The following is a 22,703-nucleotide window of genomic DNA, read 5'->3' as shown; positions in this document are numbered from 1 at the left end:
CTCTTTCAAAGTCATCACGGCCTCCACAAGTCAGCTTCTTGTTTGGATGCTGTGTTGGATAAAAATGGATGCTCAAAGACTGGTTCTTTAAGGTGTGATATAGCTCCTTCTTAATAATAGATGGCAGCAATATTCACTAGGACATGCAACATTTTGCATATTTTTAAAAATGTAACCTACGCCTTCTGATATCTTATTTTTCTTCTTCTTTTCCCACTTGTGTGTGGGATTGATGTGCCTGATCAACCTCCTCCCCGGTCAAACCCTTTTCTTTCAGATCTTTGTTTATCTAGCCACCTCCACTTTGGCCTCCCTCGCTTTCTCCTCCTCTCTACTTCCATTACTATGACTCTTTTGTCCACATATTTCTTGTCTCGCCTCATCACATTCATAACTGTTCCACCTACTTTCCTGTGCTTTCTTCGATATCGCTCCCATTTTTATTGTACTTCTGATTGTCTTATTTCATATTCTGTCCTTTTTGTAACTCCACACATTCACTTCAAGACTGTCATTTTTACCACATCCAACTTCTTCTTCTTCAGCATACCCTTTACTACCCATATCTCTGCTCCATACTGTACATCATTGATGGTCTTACCCCTGCCTTAAAAACCTTACCTTTAACCTTCTCTTTAATTCGTTAATCACACAATACTCCTGATACCTTCTGCCTATTGTTCTATGCACACTGCACTCTGTAGGTTATCTCTACATTTAATTCTCCATCTCAGGATACCAGTGATTCTACAGTAGATACTGTACTTAAGCTTATCCACTCTTTTCAGTAGCTTTCTCTGATATTGAGATCATAATTAAACCCAAGATATTCTTCAGTGTCATCAGCAAAAATAATGCACATGGGGAATTGGTCTTTTATCTAATGAGTCAACTCATCCATAACCAGAGAAGTAATGACTTCAAGAAGATCCCTGATGCAGACCTTCACTAATTGGGATCTTTTCTGTTACCCCTACACTGCTTTTAACCCGAGTCCTCACTCCCTCATACATATTCTGGACAATCCTCATGTTTCTCCGGTACTCTTTTATATCTCATGCACCTCCAGACTTCTCCCTGTTGTAATATCTCCTAAGCCTTCTCCAAATCAATAAACACCACATGCAAACCTTCCTTTTTTTCCTTGCAGCTTCTCTACAATCTATCCTAATGCAAAGACTGTATCAGTTGTTCCTCTCCCTGAAATTTCTTCTCTATAACCATTTCCTAAATTTTGATCATCTGTATTCCTCTATAGTTTCCATAATCTTGAAAATCTCCCTTCTCTTTATATAAAAGTAAAACCACACCATTCCTCTCTCCTTTTCATAGATCATCTGCATTAGATCTTTACAACACATCTACTCACTCTTTTTTCACTACTGCTTCACTTCTTTCATCCGGTTTCTTGTTGTCTTTCCATTATTTTTCAGTGCCTTCTTTACTACCTCCCTGCTTATTCTTTGGGGTGGACTCCATCCCCCCCAAACTACTCTTGGAGTTTATTCACTTAACAGGTTTTCAGAGTACCCTTTCCATTTATTCTTGATCCTGTCATGTTCAATCAAGACCACACCTTGCTCATCATTTGTCTGCTTTATACAGTATTTCTCATATGGTATTGTCTTAAGTAGAATTAGGCAGAATGCCCAGAGGGGACTGGGCGGTCTCATGGTCTGAAATCCCTACAGATTTTATTTTTTCTCCAGCCGTCTGGAGTTTTTGTTTTTCTGTCCCCCCTGGCCATTGAACCTTACTCTTATTCGATGTTAATTAATGTTGATTTATTTTGTTTTATAATTGTGTCTTTCATTTTTCTATCCTTTAATATGTAAAGCACTTTGAGCTACTGTTTGTATGAAAATGTGCTATATAAATAAATGTTGTTGTTGTTAAGAGTCTTTCCTGATTAATGATTCTCAAAGATATTCTTATTATGAAATTACAGCACATAGTCAAAGGCCAGTCACCTTACTGTATGGCTTAGCTTTTATTGTTGACATTGCTTATATGTGCCACCTCACCAGTCCTGGGAACAATTTCTCAGCTCAGCTACTGTCAGCGTGGAGTCTGATGCTTGCATGTGCTCACTCCACCTTCCACCCAAATCCCAAAGAAGTACCTCTAAATTGGCCCACTATGAACGAGTCAGCATGCGCAGGAACGTCCTCTGATGGACTGGAGCCATAGATGGTTCTCCACTGTACCCTAAACTATACTCCAGCTCTCTGCAACACAGTCATGGAGAACAAGGTTTAGAAAATGGACGAACTACTCTGTACATGTGACCATAATCCATCCATCCATTATCCAACCCGCTATATCCTAACTACAGGGTCACAGGGTCTGCTGGAGCCAATCCCAGCCAACAAAGGGCGCAAGGCAGGAAACAAACACCGGGCAGGGCGCCAGCCCACCGCAGGGCTGTGACCATAATGACCCTATTAAACCCTGAGCAGGGGAATGAAAACCTACACAGTTACCATTCCTATAATAAAATCTATCTTACATTTACATTTTATATGCACTTTTTTGTTGTTTTTCTTTGCAAACACGTGACGTTGGCAGCATTTACATGAACTTGCACTTTATAATTAAAAGTTCAGTAATGGAAAATAAGAAAATGTGGATACTGGGCATTAATAATGCCATAAGCTACTGCATTTAGCAAAATCTGTTTTTTTTCAATGTCTTTGTCTCATTGTTTTATATGTTGAATAACTTTCACCTGCGCTGAACGTTATGGGACTGGTAACTGGGACAGGATTTGATCCTACGGTGGACCTGATGCTGCCATTATAGGCAACACTGCTCTAAACTTGAATAAGAAAGCTCAGATAGGAATGAACAGGTGGAACTTTCCAAAGACGACCTCTCCTCACTGACTTAGGCTTCATAAGTGGTTTACAAAGTGGCTCCTCTATATGTTACACTTAAATATTAAATTCTGGGCTTTAAAAAGTTTTGATATTATTAAACAAGCAGTTCTGCAGGGCCAATTTAAAGCTGTTTAAAACTTTAAACATAGAACTGGCAAGGGGGTCTTCTAAGCCAGGGGTTCCCAAGTTGGCTATCATTGTGGCTGTAGATTTTCATTTCAACCAGTTTCATAAATAAATGGTTCTGTATTACTTCTTAATGATCTAAATGTTTAATTAGACTTTTTCCTCTTATTTTGCATTCAGAAATATGTGCTAGTGCATTTATATATAAACAAAATTCGGAAATTTGCATTTTTGCCTTAATTTTCTTTTTTTTTTTTACTGTATTCTTTTTAATTAACATTTTCCTGTGGCATTTGCTCTATTAATTGTATCCAAATACTGAGGATTACTGATGAGCAGTGCAGACACAGGTTCAAATAACATTAAATACTAAAGGGAAGAAGCTACCTCGGTGTAAAATTAACCTGTTAGCCTCACATTTTGATGCCGATTGGTCATTAGATTACATTCAGTTTTGGTACAATTAATGTGTCGTGTTGCAATACACTTGGCACAGCCACTAAGCAAAATGTAATACATTTGCTTTGCTTTTAATTATGATACACAATCTACTTATTTGTATTACATTTCAAACTGATATGAATATTGTGTTCCATGGTCAATAAGCAATCAATCATTTGGTTGATCCATTTTTAATTAGGACAATAAAACCATGGCAAAAATTAAATGCACCATATGCATTACATTTCAATGTGATTAACACATTAGTTTGCATTTAATTTTGGTATAAACAATCCTCCATAATAATTTTAACATATAGTAATTTGTAAATGTTAATCAAACATTCCTAAATGAACACTATTTACAAATATTTATAGGGTAATGTGTGTGTGAGAGAGAGAATAGGCTCTTCAAAAGGACAGGCATCATTGATTCTGCCCTGCTCCCAAAGCTGCATGGATAGATATCACCCCTGATAAACTGAAAATGTTATATTAAAGTTAGGGTAACAACATTCCTTATCCAATATTTAGTACTCTGAGAAAAATGTATGTTTGTTGGTTTCTTGAAAGCTGGTACTATATGGGCACTTTAAAAGGAGATAAGTTACCCAAGCAGTTCACTTTAAAGTTAAGTCTATGTTCCTGGTTTTAATGAAAGCTAGAACTGATGTGGCCATGCTGTAAATCTGGCTCAGGAACATAATACCAAATGACCATATCAGACAGAAAAAAATGTCTTGCCTTATGCAGTGACAGAAGAGGAGTGGAAGTAACTAAACAAATAATGCTCCAGTAAATAACCCTAGAACAAGTGAATTATATGAAGTGACAAAATAGAGAATATCTTGTGAATTCAAATCTCATATGTACTCTGTTTTATAGTAAATATACTACAACAAAAATCAAGCAGTTACTTTCTTAGGGCTTATTAAAAGAAAAGACTGTTTCAGTGATTTGTCAACTTTAGAAATTCAGCACATATTTCCTATTAAGATCTTGATTTCGCAGTGTATTTTGTAAAATTTTGCTTATTAAATTCCGTATAGAAATAAAACTACAAACTAAAGACCCTTTTTGGTTGCTCAAAGTCTGACACATTCGGTAAAAACAAATTATAAAGAAGTTCACAAAACATGTTGCCACCTGTAATACATAAATTATGAACACTGCATACTTACAACACTAAGCAGTGTTACATCCTGGCACTTACAGGATTATCAAAATATAATTTTGATTATTGCAAAAAGTAAACAAAATATTTCTCTTTAGAAATCAGTAACCTTCAATGCCCGTTTGTGAGAATCCATTTCATTTATTGTGTCAAAATGTTTTAATCCACATTTGCCTTCACAAAAGAGGAAAAGGAAAAAGAAAAACATTTTTAAATATATGCTGGTCAGGTAAATATCATGACACAAGCTCATCATTTTCAGTTTATGGTTCTCCTTCACACATACCTCAAAAAATAATAAAAGTAAAATATTTAATAATCACAATAAAAAAAAAAAAAGTATGCTGCACACTGTATTTAGAAATATAAAAACTTTTCAACCCACATATAATCTTAAGAACCTAAAAGACAAGCATGGTATGTCTTATCCTAGCATGTCACTCATTATATCTACAATACATCTCCCTTATATGGAAACCCACTCATCAAGATCAACAAAATGCTGAAATTACATCAACAGTAAAGCAGTGTAAATGTCAAGTGTAATTGGTATCAATGATGAGAAAAACAATCAAAATGTCCCTTGTTCCGGAATTTCACTTGCACAAAAATATTTTACTCATTGAAAACCTTCATCACGATTTGGAGAATGTAGAAACTTGCTTCTTAATCCCAGCCATAATCAGTATGAGCGTCCCTAACAAGTCACAGTCCTGCATAAAAGCAGATGCATTTTGTTTGTATAGTTTTAACAGTACTTTGTCACACTTTATCTTCTGTTGCTGACCCGTTAGGATCCGTTTTCTGGTCAGTTGCCTCTTCTTTCTCCTCTTCTGTAACACTTATTTCTTCCTGTTTTGCTTGCTGTTTGCAGCTCTCTGTGCTGGTGACTGAACCCATCTGTTCTTTGTGGTTTTGGTTTGTATCAGACTTGACAATCTCTTGTAGGTTAAACTTTCTGAACAACATATAGTCCCGCACAACACTTACACAGCAGACATTCTTGATTATCTCAATAACGATGGAATATTCTGGATTAGTTAGGTCTACTTTGTTTTTGGGATTCATGTTACTCACAAGTGCTATAAAAAAAAAGAACAGTGGTATTAAATAGAAAGGAAAAAAACCTTGAAAACTGACATAACACTGATAAATTGAAATTTAAAAACTATATTAATGTACTAAACATTTGACAAAATGAAACTGTACACTTAGATAAGAAAGCATAAAAAAATTATTTTGCACCTGCACAAGCCTACTCTCTTAAAACTGATTTTTAGGGAAAGAAGGGGTATTATCTTGTGTTCTCCTTCCTATTTTTCCTTATCTTTAGCAGATTTTCTCTATCAACCATTTCCTTCACCCACTTAGTTAAACAGAGGGAAGTTCCTGGGAGCTGGAGTGTCTCCCAGCAGTACTGGCTATCTGCCAGAAACCAATGCTGGACAGGACACCAGTGTGTTGTAGTGGTATGTTAAAAAACTTTGCAATTTAATAATTTCGGTGTTTTATCTTGAATAAATGTTATGACAAAAGTATGGTGATGCAGCTGCCATACAACCCCAGTAGATGAGGTTTGAATACTGGACTGGACATAGCCTATGTGGAGATTGTTTGTTCTTCCTGTATTTGAAAAGATTTTTTTCCAGACATCCACAGTTTTCCTCCAACATCTTAAAGACATGTGTAAGGTTAACCTGAAAATCCAAATTGGCTTAGTGCAAGCGTGTGAAGTGAACCCCTATGTAGGATCTGTACCTTACACTAAATCCTTTATAAATGAATGAGTAAAACAAAGGATAGAAAAATGACAAATGCCAGACTAAAATAGAAGTTACAGGTTTTCCATCCACAAAAGATACACAGGGTAACATGTGGATTACTAAAAATTCTAATGTTGTTGTTTAATGCAGTCTCCTTTTAGCAATAAGAAGTGGGAAAATTAAACATTGGAAATAATATATAAAATGCTGATTCTTGTAAATCTGTTTTGCATAATGAAATACTGTAGAAGTCTCTTTTTCAAAAACACTATCTTTAACATAACTAGGGGGCTCTGCCCCCTGCTTGCCCACCCCAGTGTTTGGTTTACCTTTACATATGCATTATTTTCACTTCTACTTTAAAAACTTCTGTAAAAATAAAACTTGTCCTTTATTTCCGGCCCCAGGTGTGGTTACATCTCTTTCTCGCAGGACATACAGTTAGGTCCATACATATTTGGACAGAGACGACTTTTTTCTAATTTTGGTTCTGTACATTACCACAGTAAATTTTAAATGAAACAACTCAGATGCAGTTGAAGTGCAGACTTTCAGCTTTAATTCAGCGGGTTGAACAAAAAGGTTGCATAAAAATGTGAGGCAACTAAAGCATTTTGTTAACACAATCCCTTCATTTCAGGGGCTCAAAAGTAATTGGACAATTGACTCAAAGGCTATTTCATGGGCAGGTGTGTTCAAGTCCATCATTATGTCATTATCAATTAAGCAGATAAAAGGCCTGGAGTTGATTTGAGGTGTGGTGCTTGTATGTGGAAGATTTTGCTGTGAACAGACAACATGCGGTCAAAGGAGCTCTCTATGCAGGTGAAAGAAGCCATCCTTAAGCTGCGAAAACAGAAAAACCCATCCGAGAAATTGCTACAATATTACGAGTGGCAAAATCTACAGTTTGGTACATCCTGAGAAAGAAAGCAAGCACTGGTGAACTCAGCAACGCAAAAAGACCTGGACGTCCACGGAAGACAACAATGGAGGATGATCACAGAATCATTTCCATGGTGAAGCCAACAACAACAGCCAACCAAATGAACAACACTCTCCAGGGGGTAGGCATATCGATATCCAAGTCTACCATAAAGAGAAGACTGCATGAAAGTAAATACAGAGGGTGCACTGCAAGGTGCAAGCCACTCATAAGCCTCAAGAATAGAAAGGCTAGATTGGACTTTACTAAAGAACATCTAAAAAAGCCAGCACAGTTCTGGAAAAACATTCTTTGGACAGATGAAACCAAGATCAACCTCTACCAGAATGATGGCAAGAAAAAAGTATGGAGAAGGGGTGGAACAGCTCATTATCCAAAGTATACCACGTCATTTGTAAAATACGGTGGAGGCAGTGTGATGGATTGAATGTAAAATTAATTCTGAGGTGTTCAGAGACATGCTGTCTGCTCAAATCCAGCTAAATGCAGTCAAATTGATTGGGCGCCGTTTCATGATACAGATGGACAATGACCCAAAACATACAGCCAAAGCAACCCAGGAGTTTATTAAAGCAAAGAAGTGGAAAATTCTTGAATGGCCAAGTCAGTCACCTGATCTTAACCCAATTGAGCATGCATTTCACTTGTTGAAGACTAAATTTCGGACAGAAAGGCCCACAAACAAACAGCAACTGAAAGCCGCTGCAGTAAAGGCCTGGCAGAGCATTAAAAAGGAGGAAACCCAGCATCTGGTGATGTCCATGAGTTCAAGACTTCAGGCTGTCATTGCCAGCAAAGGGTTTTCAAACAAGTACTAGAAATTAACATTTTATTTCTAGTTATTTAATTTGTCCAATTATTTTTGAGCCCCTGAAATAAAGGGATTGTGTTAAAAAAATGTTTTAGTTGCCTCACATTTTTATGCAATCGTTTTGTTCAATCCACTGAATTAAAGCTGAAACTCTGCACTTCAACTGCATCTGAGTTGTTTCATTTTAAAGTCATTGTGGTAATGTACAGAACCAAAATTAGAAAAAAGTTGTCTCTGTTCAAATATTTATGGACTTAACTGTATAACGCTGCTCGCATTGTGAAGGGGGGGCAGCTGCTGTGGAATATGGCCGGCCATTCATCCTGGCCAATACCCCCAGGCCGCCAGGTGGACCCCTCCCTGCAGCATGGAGGTGCCCCGAATGCCAGCAGGGAATTATGAATGTTGGAGTTTTCCTTTACAGCCCTGCTGGATACCACAGGGGCTGCTAGAAGGTGCTGCAGGGAGGAGCAGTGACTATTTGCCCTACGCCCCGGAAGTACGTCCGAGTCACATGGACAAGAGGAATGACGTACTTCCGGGATGAAGAAGAGGATTTTTATCTGACCCGGAAGTGATAGGAGATCACATGGACTGAGGGATTGGAAACACTTCCGGGTCAGGGACTATAATAATAATAATAATAATACATTTTATTTATAGGCGCCTTTCAAACACTCAAGGACACTGTACACTTTACACAACACCCAACACACAATACAGTACAGTGTTTACATAGAGAAGGCAAGTTTAAAAAGATGAGTTTTAACTGAAGACTTAAACAGAGAGAATGAATTAATGTTTCTAATCTCAGGAGGCAGTGCATTCCAAAGTCGGGGGGCAGAACGACTGAAAGCTCTGTTCCCCATTGTGGAAAGACGAGCGAAAGGAACAGTCAATTTAATTGAGGAGGATGATCTAAGAATACGGGAAGGGGTGACGATGTGGAGGAGGTTAGACAGGTATGGGGGGGCTAAATCATGAATAGCTTTAAAGGTTAGCAGAAGGATTTTAAACTCGATGCGGAACTTGACAGGGAGCCAGTGAAGTTGATGCAGAACAGGAGTGATGTGGTGAGTAGAAGGAGATCTCGTGATAATACGGGCGGCTGAGTTCTGGACTAATTGAAGTTTGTGAAGAGTTTTTTGAGGGAGACCAAAAAGAAGAGAGTTACAATAGTCAAGGCGAGAGGTGACAAGGCTATGAACAAGAACTGCAGCAGAGTGAGGGGTGAGAGAGGGGCAGAGACGGTTGATATTACGTAGGTGGAAGTAGGCAGATCGTGTAATAGTATTGATGTGTGAAAGAAAGGAGAGGTTATTATCCAAGATGACACCAAACTTCTGGCCGAGAGGAGGGATAGAGTACAGTTATCAATTATAATAGGGAAGTTATGGGATTTGGATAATGTGGATTTTGTACCAATAAGAAGGATCTCTGTTTTATCACTGTTGAGTTTAAGAAAATTAAATGTAAACCAGTTTTTGATTTCGCCAGACAGTCAGTAAGGGTGGTAGGTGGGAGGGTGATTGTGGGTGAAGTTGAAAAATAAAGCTGGGTGTCATCTGCATAACAGTGGAAATGGATATTATATTTCCTGAAAATATTGCCCAGAGGAAGGAGATAGATGGTGAACAGAAGGGGGCCCAGGACAGAGCCTTGAGGCACTCCTGAGGTAACGGATACAGAGTGAGATGAAAATGATTTGAGCTGTATGAATTGGGAGCGCCAGAAAGGTAGGATGTGAACCAGTTATAGACATTGTGGGTGACACCAATGGAAGATAGTCTATTGAGAAGAATGGAATGAGAAATGGAGTCAAAAGCCGCACTCAAATCAAGTAGTATGAGGATAGAGAGTAAGCCGGAGTCTGCTGCCATGAGAAGATCGTTAGTTATTTTGATTAATGCAGTTTCTGTACTATGGAGTGGGCGGAAACCAGACTGGAATTGTTCATACAGGTTATTCAGGGATAAGTGAGAGTGGAGCTGTTTGGCTACCACTTTTTCTAGGATTTTGGATAAGAAAGGTAGGTTAGAGATCGGACGCAGGTTGTTAAAATTAGATGGATCGGCCCGATTTTTTTAAATTGGGGTTACTACAGCAGTTTTGAATGAAGCAGGAACAATTCCAGTTGAAAGAGAAGAATGGATAATAGCAGATATAATATGGAGCAGAGATGGAAGGCAGGCTTTGACAAGTGATGTAGGTAAGGGGTCAAGCAGACAGGTGGATGACTTAGAATGAAGGATTATATCTGATATTTCTAAGGTGGAGGGAAGTTGAAAGAAAGAAAAAGGGTGAGTAGATGGGAAGAATTCAGAAGGAGTAGTGTGAGCGGATTGCAAAGCAAGGTAGTGGTGGATACTCTCGATTTTGTTCATAAAAAATGACATCAGAGAATTACAAAAGGCATAAGAGTAGAGATGTGATGGCCACAAATCAGGGGGTTGGGTGACACGTTTGAGGAGTGAGAACAATGATTTAGTGTTGCCTTCATTCATGCTGATTATATTAGAATAGTAGGCAGATTTAGTTTGATTAATACAATCCTTATAATGTGAAAGATGGTGGAAATACATATCTTTGTGAACCGCGAGCCCAGTTTTTTTATAAAGTCGCTCTAATTGCCGGCCTTTCGCTTTCATGAGACGAAGTTCTGTCGTAAACCAGGGGGCACAGAGGGAAAATGAAACAGACTTTGTTTTAAAAGGGGCAAGAGAATACAGAATATGATGAAGGCTGGTGTTATAATGCAAAATCAACTCATCAGCGGTAGTTAAATTAGGAGTGGCAATATGTGATTCAATACTGGATCGAACAGAGTCCAAATTAATGTTCTTAATATTGCGAAAAGTTATTGTGCGGGGTAGCTTCGGGATAGATATAGAGAGTTGAAGATTAAAAGAGAGGAGAGAGTGGTCAGAGAAAGGCAGTTCATCAGTTGTATGATCGAGAGAAGAGACACCAGAGCAACAAATTAAGTCCAAAATGTGTCCTTTTGAATGAGTGGGGACCTTGGTGAACTGTTGGAGCCCAAAGTTCTCCAGGCAGGACATAAAGTCTCTAGTAAGAGGGTTATTTACATTGTCCATATGAATATTGAAGTCACCCAGCAAAATAATATTAGGGGAGACAATGACAAGCTGAGCAAGGAAAGCAGCAAAGTCATTTAAAAAGTCACTATTCGGTTTAGGTGGACGATAAACAGCAGCGATGACGGTAGGCAAAGATCCAGGTAACTTGCATACAGTACATTCAAACGAGTTGAAAGCAGGGACAGACATCGGCAAAACGTTCCACTTCTCGCGGTATAACATCGCGAGACCTCCTCCGCGGCCAGTTCCGCGAGGTTGACAGATGTAAACAAATCCCGGCGGAGTGGATTCATTGAGTTCAGAAAAGTCATTAGGTTTTTCCAAGTCTCAACTAAACAGAGGAAATCAAACCCACGATCAACGAGGAGATCCCGAACAAGAGACCCCTTGTTCGTAAGTGAGCGAATGTTCAGTAGTCCGAAGTTGAAGGTGGTAGTCCCACGGGTAGTAGAGGCGTTAGCCGACCTAGTTAGGCTGGCAAGCACACTATGGTCGACAGCCCGATCAGCGTGGCGAGGAGGACGGTGAGAGTTGGACCAGAAAGACTTTATTGCAGACGAAGGATCCTGGTGGACCGTTCGTCGGGATCCACGATGAATGTATCTCCGGCGTGGTTGGAAGATGATGTCCGGATGGAGATGCAGAGAAGCAGGAGGAGGCGTTGACATGGAGGGACGCGGCCGGAGAAGTTCAACAGCAGAATACTGGAGCAATCCCAACGCAAACCGATGTACAGGCAGTAGGAGAGCCCAGATGATCATAAACCAGGCAGTAGTCCACATATTTGTCGGCGTCAGGGTAAGCAGACCCAAGACGATCAAACAGAGTTGCAAACAAACAAAGTTTTACCGGTGAGCAGCGGCAGCCAAACGCGCCAGCGTCCACTCAACCGGAAGTGGAGGCAAGAGACTGAGAAACACCAGAGTGTTGAGCTGAGCTGGGTGGAAGGGTGGTAACGCGTCTGGGAGTGTGAAGGAATACTGAGTATTTGTGTTGGATTGTATTGTATTGTGGGGAGGAGGTTGCTTTGTGCATTGTTGTTAATTAATAAAGTCAACTATTGGACTTTTATCTGGTGTCTGATGTATTGTCCGAGGGTTCAAGGGAGCGACAGAGATCCCTATCTGTCACATGTAATAAAGTATCACAAAAGTTTTGCTTGAACAAGCGCCAACTTTGTAACCCCAAACACAACTTTCCGGCACACTCTCCAACCCCTCATGCCCCGGGTCTCAACCCCCAACCCCCCCTTACTGCATCAATCAATACCCCCTATCAGTCTTCCGTGCTGTACTCCGCCCTCCCTCAATTGGACCTAACAGTCACTTAAAACCAAAAAGGCTTCAACCTGGCTGGGACGCTACAATACTTTCGAATTTTACTGCTTTGATATTCTTTACCTTTCTCTGCATGTGTATCACGCAATCATTTCTTTGAGCCTTTCAAATTCCACTGCTTTCATAATCTCTTATCTGCCTTTTTTTCTCTCCGACACTTTTGGGTCTCTTTTCTCCATGCTGCTCTTTCTTATTTGCTTAGGCATTGATGTTTCATCTAGAACGTATTGTCCTTATGCGCTTTATATGTGCTGAGAGCACAGGATCTGTGTGTGCTACGTGCCTTCACACAACGGAGTGTTTTGCTGGCCGTGCTCTTATTTGATATTGTTTGCATCTCGCGGGTCTTTCAAGTGTCTTCCGAGAACTTCTGAGAAGATCACGCCTCATTAACCTGCTTTTCCTTTCCAGGATTTTTTTTATAATAGAGATATAGTATATAGTATATATATAATATAGAGATAAATAAAAATCTACTTTTTTAATTTGGAGACTACTTCATAAAGAAATGTTTTAAATTACAAAGTATTTCTAAGAATAAGCTTAACATCCATCCATCCATTTTCCAACCCGCTGAATCTGAACACAGGGCCACGGGGGTCTGCTGGAGCCAATCCCAGCCAACACAGGGCACAAGGCAGGAACCAATCCTGGGCAGGGTGCCAACCCACCACAGAAGCTTAGCATAAAATCATTTTTTCAAGTTTGTCTATAATTATTTGGGAGAAAACACTTTCAGTCCCATTTACTTTTCACATTTTATCCTTCATCAAAAGCTCCTCCCTTATCATGGTCTTTCATTCTACATCTTTTTATTGTTCAGTCACGTTTTCAAAGAAGATGATAAAAAGGACTCAAAAAATAATACTTTGACAGCATTTTCCTTATACAAATACACCAAAAAGTAATACTGTTAACATGTATGTTAAATAGGGCGGAGTGGTGGCTCTGAGGCTAAGGATCTGCCTTTGCATCCCAAAGGTTGCTGGTTCGAATCCCCGTCACTGCCATAAGAGATCCTACTCTGCTGGGCCCTTGAGCAAGGCCCTTAACCTTCAATTGCTCTGTACAATGTCTGACCCTGCGCTCTGACCCCAAGGGGTATGCGAAAACTAACAAATTCTTAATACAAGAAATTGTATAAGGCGAAATAAACAAAAAAAAAAAAAAGTGTTATATGATTATATCCAAAAATGAATGAATATAAAGCAAGGTTTATATATACAAAAAGCAGAGCTAATACCAACCTGCTAATGTCTTGATCACCTCGTCCCTTTTCACATGGTTGTTATTTCGAGCTTTAAAGACAATCTGGAATGTTGTCTGGTTGGGAGCTTTGAACCAAGGCTCCAGAAAGGTGGACATATATTTTTCCATATCCACAAGAAAAGCTTTGCAGGTCCCACTCACTGGCAGCATTCGGTAAATAACCCGGGATTTTCTCTTCTTTGTTGTGTGGAGTTCTTGAAGTATATGGTGCACAAGTTTCTCAGGATCTAAAAATAAAGATCTGATAGTTAAGCCAACTTAAAGCTACTGTTAACAATTTCATCTTTTATTTTTATCTGAAGAATTAAACAGAAAGCCCACTTACTTAGATGAGATTAAAACATTATACACTATACATTATAGCTACTAGCCTACTATAACAAAATCAAACAAAAGAAATTCAGAAGGTGTTCCACTAAGTATTCTGAGAGGTAGTTTGAAAATACATGGATATGAGATGAGAAAGCATTTTAGGCCACATAGCTCTAATACTCATTATTTATGCTCCTGAGGCCTCTTGCACTGCTCTAACACACACACACACACGCACACCATGACATTCTGGTGCAATCAGGGACGTGGTTAAGTGTTTTCAATCTTGAAGTAATTTTAATTTTTGTTTTACTATATAAAAACAAAGATATCACATTTTTCTTGATTAAATACATTACGTGTGATATTAAGAATATCTGAAATAACACAATGTAATTATGAGTATTAGCAGATATATTAAAATACATGTTTTAATATCATTTTACAAAATCATGTAGTTGAAAACAGAGCCCAAATAGGCCTGTGGAGGCTGAAACAGCCTTCACAGACACATACTGTACTTGTAGACACCAACCCAACTGATGTCAAAATTGCTATTGTTAACTGTTGGTTGTGGAGGTTCCATGGCTAAGTGTAGTTTATATTTCTTAAACATAAAAGTATTAAAAGTAGACAAGGGTGGGGATCGATCTGTTCTTAGCATAATTCTTCTTTTTTTTTTTTTTTGTAAAAACTTGATTGCTATGTATTGATTGTAATAAAATTAATAAATAAATAAATAAAAAAAAAAAAAAAAAGAAGCAAATGTAGATATAAAATCCCCCTTCTTTTTGACACCCACTGCACGCCCAACCTACCTGGAAAGGGGTCTCTCTTTGAGCTGCCTTTCCTGAGATTTCTTCCATTTTTTCCCTACTGGGGTTTTTTTGGGAGTTTTTCCTTGTCTTCTTAGATAGTCAAGGCTGGGGGGCTGTCAAGAGGCAGGGCCTGTTAAAGCCCATTGCGGCATTCCTTGTGTGATTTTGGGCTATACTGTACAAAAATAAATTGTATTGTATTGTATATAAAACCTAAAATCATTGTTTCCAATGGGCCATAATAAATAGCAGGTCATTGTGGCATTTCGACAATAACATACACTGTTAGAGACATACCCAGTGAGTATAATCTGCAAATAAGAAAACCACAAGGTTGCTTTAGTGCAAATACTGAGCAGATGTTTATTCATTGCATGTACATTACAAAGGCTTACACAGCAACACTTAAGGAGGTGGTTTCCTCTTCAATGTATTCCTAAATTTAATGACTTCCATGCTTGCATTTTTTTAACTTTTATGTTTACAAAGAGGGTGTCATGGTGGCGCAGTGGGTAGCGCTGCTGCCTCGCAGTTAGGAGACCCGAACTCTCTTCCTGGGTCCTCCCTGTGTGGAGTTTGCATGTTCTCTCCGTGTCTGTGTGGGTTTCCTCCAGATACTCCGGTTTCCTCCCACAGTCCAAAGACATGCAGGTTAGGTGCACTGGCGATTCTAAATTGTCCGTAGTGTGTGCTTAGTGTGTGGGTGTGTGTGTGCGCCCTGCCCGGTGTTTGTTTCCTGCCTTGCGCCCTGTGTTGGCTGTAATTGGCTCCAACGGAACCCCATGACCCTGTAGTTAGGATATAGTGGGTTGGATAATGGATGGATGGATGGACGTTTACAAAGATAACTTAAATACATGAAACCACTTCAGGGAGCAGTGTGAAAGAGGCTTGCACAAGCTACTGAAGTGACAAAAAGTTATTTGCTGCATGCGTAACCCTGCTGAAGTTGAACTAATTTATACTGAGGATTTGTTTTACCTTTTGGAGCAGCTACTGAATACGTAAACAGGAACATTTAAAAATCCAGTATATACACACTGAAGTAACCAGTCTAGGTATATTTGAAAGAGTAAATTAGTCACCAACTTTAACACAATTGTGAAAATTCACCAAAAGTTTTTAAGTTTGAGTTTTTCAGGTTTCATAAATGTGTACAAGCAATGCTCTGAGACATCTTAAAAGAAACTGAACCTTCATGACAAATTTCCTTGGAGTAAGTGTATCAGGTTACAACATAATTGTTCCACTAGGAGTTGAGACATGATGAGACAGTAGGTGCTTTTCACATTTTATGCAAACATCTTAAAAAACACAAATTGTCTGGATGAAAACAAAACAAATAGCTACCAACAAGGGAAAAATAAAAAAAAACTAGGAACCTGGGAATGCTTTTCAGGTTTTAATATATTTTTTCGATAAATCTTTGGATTAAAAAAAAAAATACTAGTTACCTATATTTTGAGTTCTGACAAACACCACATTGTTCGCTCCACTATCCATAGCCTGAAATCTTCTCTGCTTCTTAGATATGGACAAATTAATCTGTTTTACTTCTTCTTTCAAAGAACTTTCAGCATCATCATCTTCCTCCTCTTCATCTTCACTGGATTTCTTTTCTTCACCTTCAGTGAACTGCAAGTGTATGCAATGCAACTGTTACAAACTCCATCTATCCATAAAAAAAAAAAAGTTTCCAGTAGCACTGGCACAAGGTGGCAATAAATACTGGACTGGAAAGCAGTTTACCATAGGACACACTCATGCACTCACTCACCCACCCTCATATCATGCCAATTTAGAGTGGCCTGTTTACCTAACAGGCATGTCTTTTGGACACAGAATTAAAACCAGAGCATATTAAAGGAGAAGAAAAAAAAAAAAGAGTAAACATCACATAGGCTGTGGTCTCTTGAACTGTGTGCCCACAATACTAGCTAATATTGTTGCCTCCCCTCTTACAATTTCAGAGCATTGCATTCTAAAAGCAAACCTGTAACCTTGTTGAGATAGCTTACTGGAGACTGATTTTTGATATTCCAGCTGTACCATAGAAAGAGAAGATACAAAATATTAACCCATAAGTACCAGAGATTTTTTAATTGTGCTGTGCAATTTTAAGTTTTTTTTTGGTCCAGGAATACCAGTCTTGAATCACAAAAAAAAAAAAAAACCACAAAACATTTTTACACTTTCAAATTTACTGCAATTTCCACGCACCCTTCTCTTAATGACTTTAATGCCTGCAGTTTCACTTGAAAACTATGGCACTTAACTGTCATTTACTGCACTTTAGCATTTCTTCTTTCCCTTTGAGCACAGATGGGAAGATCACATTGTATAGCAAACTGTATTAACAAGAAAATGCTTTCCTTTGACTAGTCATAATTGCAATCTAACAAGTAAAAAACATATCATTTAAATATTAGATTTTTTTAATTCTAAAATGATAAGTTAAATACCTGCACTATATTGTTGAATAGTCAAAAAAAGAATACAAGATATCTGCAATTCAGAAATGACAAATCAAAATGTGATTTAGAGCTATTTATAAAGCACTTTGTGATCCATAGATCTAAGGCAGTGTTTCTTAAATGAAATCTCCAACAAGAAACAGTACTTTGTGGAACTGTTACATATTCCATGTGCTTTGTACAGAGAGTGGAGTACAATTTTTAATATCATGTTTTCATGCAGAATAATAGAAACATTTCTGACGTAATGATGACCAGTTCTGTCCAGTGACAAACAACGTGAAGACATCCATAGATTTTTTTATTTTTTAATTCTACAAGTAATTTGTGCTATGTAAACCACATGTCCATTATCTAATAGTGCAAATTTCATTTTTAATCAACAGACATTCTAATTATAGAGTGTTTTATAGAGTGTTTAAGTCTAACAAGTCAGACTTTCAAATGTAGATAATAAATACAAGAGTCAGCATAAAACATTAAATGTTAAAATACTTATTACCCGTATGTGTGCCTGTGAGGCTTTAAATGCTAATCCAGTTTGGGAATCCAAATTTTATTAACAGAGTGCTCTTTTAATTCTAAGATCTGCAAGAATATTTGTAATGCTAACTGCAAAACTGAATTTTTGTTCATTCTGGAAGATGTTTTTTTCATATAAAAGACTAGTACAGATTTGTCAGGACTAGTAAATATTTAATTATATTAGTCCTTCACTATGCCAAAAATGTTGTGTTAAATTCTATCCATTGAACTGTCATGATGTGGGCATGCTATGTGGTAGAAAACTTCTTTTCATTTTTGTTTTAACTGAAGGTTTAAGAATATATTCATTAAAAATTATTTTTATTTACAGTCTGGAAGTTCTCTGCATACAATTAAACAGCCACAAACAGCTGATTTGAAATATTTCTTTCCTTTTACATTTTTTATTGATTTCAAAGCCTTGTTAAAATTAATATACTACTGATCAGTTAGACATATGGTACGGTACTACATCTTACCTAGATCAGATTATTATATCATTTTACTTTAAAATTCCACATCAGGACTGTTGTATTTTCAATGAATGAAATAAAGGCTGATAAATAGTTGCACATTAATAAAAACGTAGAAAGTTGAAAGCATGAATGTTTGAAAATCTCAATACTATCCTTCATCTTTTATACATGTAAAATTAAAACTGTGTCCATTCAACTGTTACCCTAGTATGTAAAAACAGGTAGATTAATATTTTATCAAACTACAAAGGCAAATATGGACATTAAATGATAATACATACAATTAACAATGTTTATTGTGTTTGAAATATTTAATACTTGGGTTAAACATGTTTCAGAATGTTAGGGAATGTGTGAAAAGGTAAGATATGCAGCACTGTACACAACAGACCTCCACGGTTCAAATACCAGGCACTGTAAACTGTTAGGTACAAAAATATAACCTGCACAAAGAACAGGCACATCAGCAGAATATTGTACAAGTGTAATGTTTATGTACAGTGGTTAAAATATAAAGACAAAATATTGTCTTTCTGATACTACCACAGGCAAAAGTGAATAATCACTGATGGGAGAAGATCAACTGTGCTTTTGTCTTTATTAATATTGCTCAGAAAACTAAGTATAGATTCTGCTTCTCTTAAAAACACTGAAAATTCCATTAAAGTAGTGTTTAATGTCTTAAGTGTATCCAAGTCTCTGAGCGTACGTACCTTTTCAGGTCCATATATTTTATCAGCATATTCATTCAGCAGGCTGTAAGCCTCGGCTGTGCATTTCTTCTCTTTCATATTGCATGTGATCAATATTCCCTGCATTCCAACAGTAAGCTCATCGTAGTTCTTATACTTCTTAGCACAATTTGTATACTGCTTCTTTTTTCTTTTCTTGGATTCCTCCACAGCAGCCATCCTTGTAAAATCAAGTAATCTTTAGAAAGAGAAAACTATTTAATAAAAACAATTCAGCTCTAAAATCATTGTGCAAGTATAAAAAAAAAACTCTACCCTGAACATATTATTGGATTATAATATATGGTCTTATAACTACAATCTAAAATCTTAAAGTGGATTGTTAATTGAATGTCTAAGTATTAATCGTGACTGAATATACTTACATTTATCAAAGGTAACTTACAACCTTTGCGATAAAATTGGTTACGTTTCTTTAGTTTTTCCGGTGGGAGCAATTAAAGTGACTTGCTTACGGTCACAGAATGTGGGATTGTAGTGGGACTAAAACCCTTAACCTCAGGGTTTGAAGTCCAAAGCCTTACCACCTGTCTACTTAACATTGATAGTGATTCATTTTGATGTTTTTCTACACCACAAGTGTCAAACTTACCTCCTGGAAAGCTAATTGATCAAAAGTCAATCCTTGCTTTTAACAAAGTGTGTTGTTTCTATGGCCTGTTAGCACAATTGATCTACCATGTTAAACATTTTTAATAGTACATTATACAATGTTTGATACTGTACTGCTGTACTTTGAAGTCTGTAGCGAATTTATATTTCATTTTCAGTTTATCAGTTTTCCATTATTTTTTTCTGTGAGACAGGTACTTTAAGACAGGGATATTCAATTAGTTCTGAGTAGGGACCATTTTTTGAAAATGATACCAGACAAGACACCCATTATTTTTTTTATCAAGAAGCAAACAAAAAAATAAAAAAATAAAAAAAACTTATCCTTTGAGTATTTTTAGTTACTTTTGTAATTGCAAAGGGGTTAAAACATTTAGAAATTGCAGAACTTGAGTATCCCTTCATCAACAAAAAGCCCTCATTTCACAATAAACAAACACACAGCTTAATTCTAATTGAAACAAACAAGTATCTTTTTGTTCTGTGCTTCAGGACATTGTTTCTTTTGAGAGAAAGGTTAAAATTGACTGCAGCCACTGATTGGGCGGGACAAGTAAGAATAAATTAAACATTTTCTAGACCTTCAAAGTGGCTATGAAAATTCTAAATTATTTTTCTTTTTTAACTAAGAGAGAAACCAATCAAAGGACCTGCAAACACCTACTCATGGGCCAAATTTGGCTGAGGGGCTGCTAACTGAATAGCCCTGCTTTAAGATGAAAACACATACGTGAAAAATGACAGCAAGTTAAAAGCCAACATCCGAATAAGAGAAGCATTTAATGACCCAAAGTCGATCCATGAAAGCTTGAATGTGTCTCATAGCAAACCAGCTAAACTCTGAAGGAACAGAAGCAGCTGAAAACACCTAGATAATGATGGATTCTGCTTGTCGAGGGCAAACCTATATGTTGCATGTTCCAAGTCATGCAGCATTTACACCTTAGGTTTTAGGCCCACAAACAACGATTTTGAAAGTTACAGTAATACCTTTACGAACCATGTTTTCTTTTAATTTCCATTAGACGCACTACATCTATTTTTTTTTTAATTTTACAATGTGGAATTTGTATTTATTTTTATTACAACTACCATGTGCACCTTATATTTTGCATTTTTCTTAACTTATATAGATTTTTAAAATTTACCTTATTCTATTTTTATTGCTTTTCTAGTTTCTAGAAATGTTTCTATTGTGTTGTTTTATATAATCTGTTTTTATAGAGAACAAAAAGGATTGCGCTTATTAAATTCTCCCTGATGATTTTTATTATTTTAGACTTTGCACTACAGTAATGGTAATAAACTTCACCATGTCGAGAGTCAGGGGAGAATGAGATGGAGGGTTCCATGTAGTTTTTGGCCTGGGGCCTGCAGAATCCCTTGAATCACCTCTGATTACACTACATTTTTCTATCAGTGCACAGCCTTCTGCTTTTGAAAAAGCTAACACTGTTGTCCACCTGCATCTCGTCATTAAGTTCATAATACCAATTAACAATCAGTGTTTGGCGCTTTTTGAAGTTAAAAAAGCAAAAATAAAACCGCTAATTAACTGACGGCGCCAAACCACGATTGAATACAATCAAGTGCAATTTTTTCTATAGCAGATGGAGATGCTGCTTTTCAGAATGTGCTAAGAGAACTGGACTGCGCTTTTGAGTAAGTAAAATTTTTTTGGTAGACATTTATTCAAATCCACGGTATACTGAGACAATACTAATTTTAGGCTTTGATGCAAATGAAGAGTGGAGATTTTTTACAGTTCTTACCTTTGAATTAATGAATTTCAAATCATCTTTATAACATTACCGAATACCGCTTTGGTACTATGCTCTGCGGCACTCTCTTTCCCACCAACACTGTATGTAGCATATTCAACGGTAAGCAACTTATATTTGTGTACATATGTCCTTTGTTGCATAACACGTCTGATAAATCTGATTAACAAATGCCACTATAACCGAGGCCCGTTGACTCTGAAAATTTCCCGCACTAAACAAGGTAACACAGTTAGTTTTATTAATAAAACTCATTAGAAAAATTACATTTTACGATTTTTTTTCTCCTTTAAATACTACTTTTACCTGATTTTTATTGATATCGCAATTTATGTAGTATTATCCTATTTTAGGTGCGCTGAACCTGCAGCCTGATATATAATATATAGTCTCACTATGAAATATCTTACGTAGTATTATTCAAACAAGTTTTGATACAGCGGCATACCAAAAACTGTAATCATACTAATTACATAGCACACGTGCCAGTTTTCTAGTTGAACTGAAAGGAAACAAATTTATTCCACATGTACCTTTAAATTTTGCTGTCTGACAGCACATCATTCAAATTGCTACCAGACAAACAAATCATTTACATCAATGACAAGAAACTGCCTTTACTATCATTCATTTCCAAATAAGTTCAGTAAAAGCCGTTAATTACCTGTAAGGAACACTTTCGACTGTTTTAACACTAAACACATGGACCGCGTCGCTCAAATGACGCAACCTAGACGCGACAAAGTCGAAGGTTAGTCTCCACCCGCAACACTTGAATGTGGGCGGTGAAGCTGCCGATCAAAAGTTTAACCAATCACTTATAAGTAGGACTTTGTCAATCATACACTATCTACTAACCAGACGCACTACACCGCGTTCCAAATTATTATACAAATTGTATTTAAGTTTCGTAATGATTAAATATTTTGTTTTTCAATTAAAGTCATGGATGGTATTGTGTCTCAGGGCTCTTTTGATCACTGAAATCAATCTCGGACACCTGTGATATTAGTTTGCCAGGTTAGCCCAATTAGAGGAAAAACTACTAAAGAAGGATGTTCCATATTATTAAGCAGACCACCATTTTCAAGCAATATGGGAAAGAAAAAG

At 37.2% G+C, this 22,703-nt stretch overlaps 2 protein-coding genes across 3 annotated transcripts in view; one reads left to right on the top strand and one right to left on the bottom strand.

Moving 5' to 3' along the window:
- Positions 1-4,739: 4,739 nt before the first annotated feature.
- On the bottom strand, positions 4,740-22,368 carry thumpd1 (THUMP domain containing 1). Of its 2 annotated transcripts, none has more exons than XM_039776543.1 (5): positions 22,258-22,368; positions 19,162-19,378; positions 16,428-16,608; positions 13,822-14,070; positions 4,740-5,701 (listed from the first exon to the last, which is right to left on the bottom strand). In XM_039776543.1, exons 2-5 carry the CDS (start codon positions 19,357-19,359, stop codon positions 5,382-5,384), a joined length of 948 nt encoding a protein of 315 aa, XP_039632477.1. In that variant the 5' UTR covers positions 19,360-19,378; positions 22,258-22,368; the 3' UTR covers positions 4,740-5,381. The 2 variants fall into 2 exon arrangements, with proteins under 2 accessions (XP_039632477.1, XP_039632478.1); XM_039776544.1 differs by having other exon boundaries at positions 19,162-19,360.
- Positions 21,428-22,703, top strand: part of acsm3 (acyl-CoA synthetase medium chain family member 3) — a 30,654-nt gene continuing 29,378 nt past the window's right edge. The window contains exon 1 of the mRNA XM_039776539.1: positions 21,428-21,474. The gene's annotated coding sequence lies outside the window, so the exon portion shown is untranslated. The remainder of the gene's footprint in view (positions 21,475-22,703) is intronic.

This window comes from Polypterus senegalus, chromosome 13 (assembly GCF_016835505.1).
Source record: "Polypterus senegalus isolate Bchr_013 chromosome 13, ASM1683550v1, whole genome shotgun sequence".
Classification (NCBI taxonomy): Eukaryota; Metazoa; Chordata; class Cladistia; order Polypteriformes; family Polypteridae; genus Polypterus; species Polypterus senegalus.
This window is presented reverse-complemented; position numbering and strand designations above follow the sequence as displayed.

Excerpts from the sequence above, each read along its gene's own strand:
- thumpd1 (XM_039776543.1), bottom strand. The coding sequence starts at position 19,359 with ATGGCTGCTGTGGAGGAATCCAAGAAAAGAAAAAAGAAGCAGTATACA. Across the intron at positions 16,609-19,161 it reads AAATATATGGACCTGAAAAG|TTCACTGAAGGTGAAGAAAA; the intron begins GTACGTACGCTC and ends ATACACTTGCAG. Across the intron at positions 5,702-13,821 it reads GGTGATCAAGACATTAGCAG|CACTTGTGAGTAACATGAAT; the intron begins GTTGGTATTAGC and ends TTTTTTTTATAG.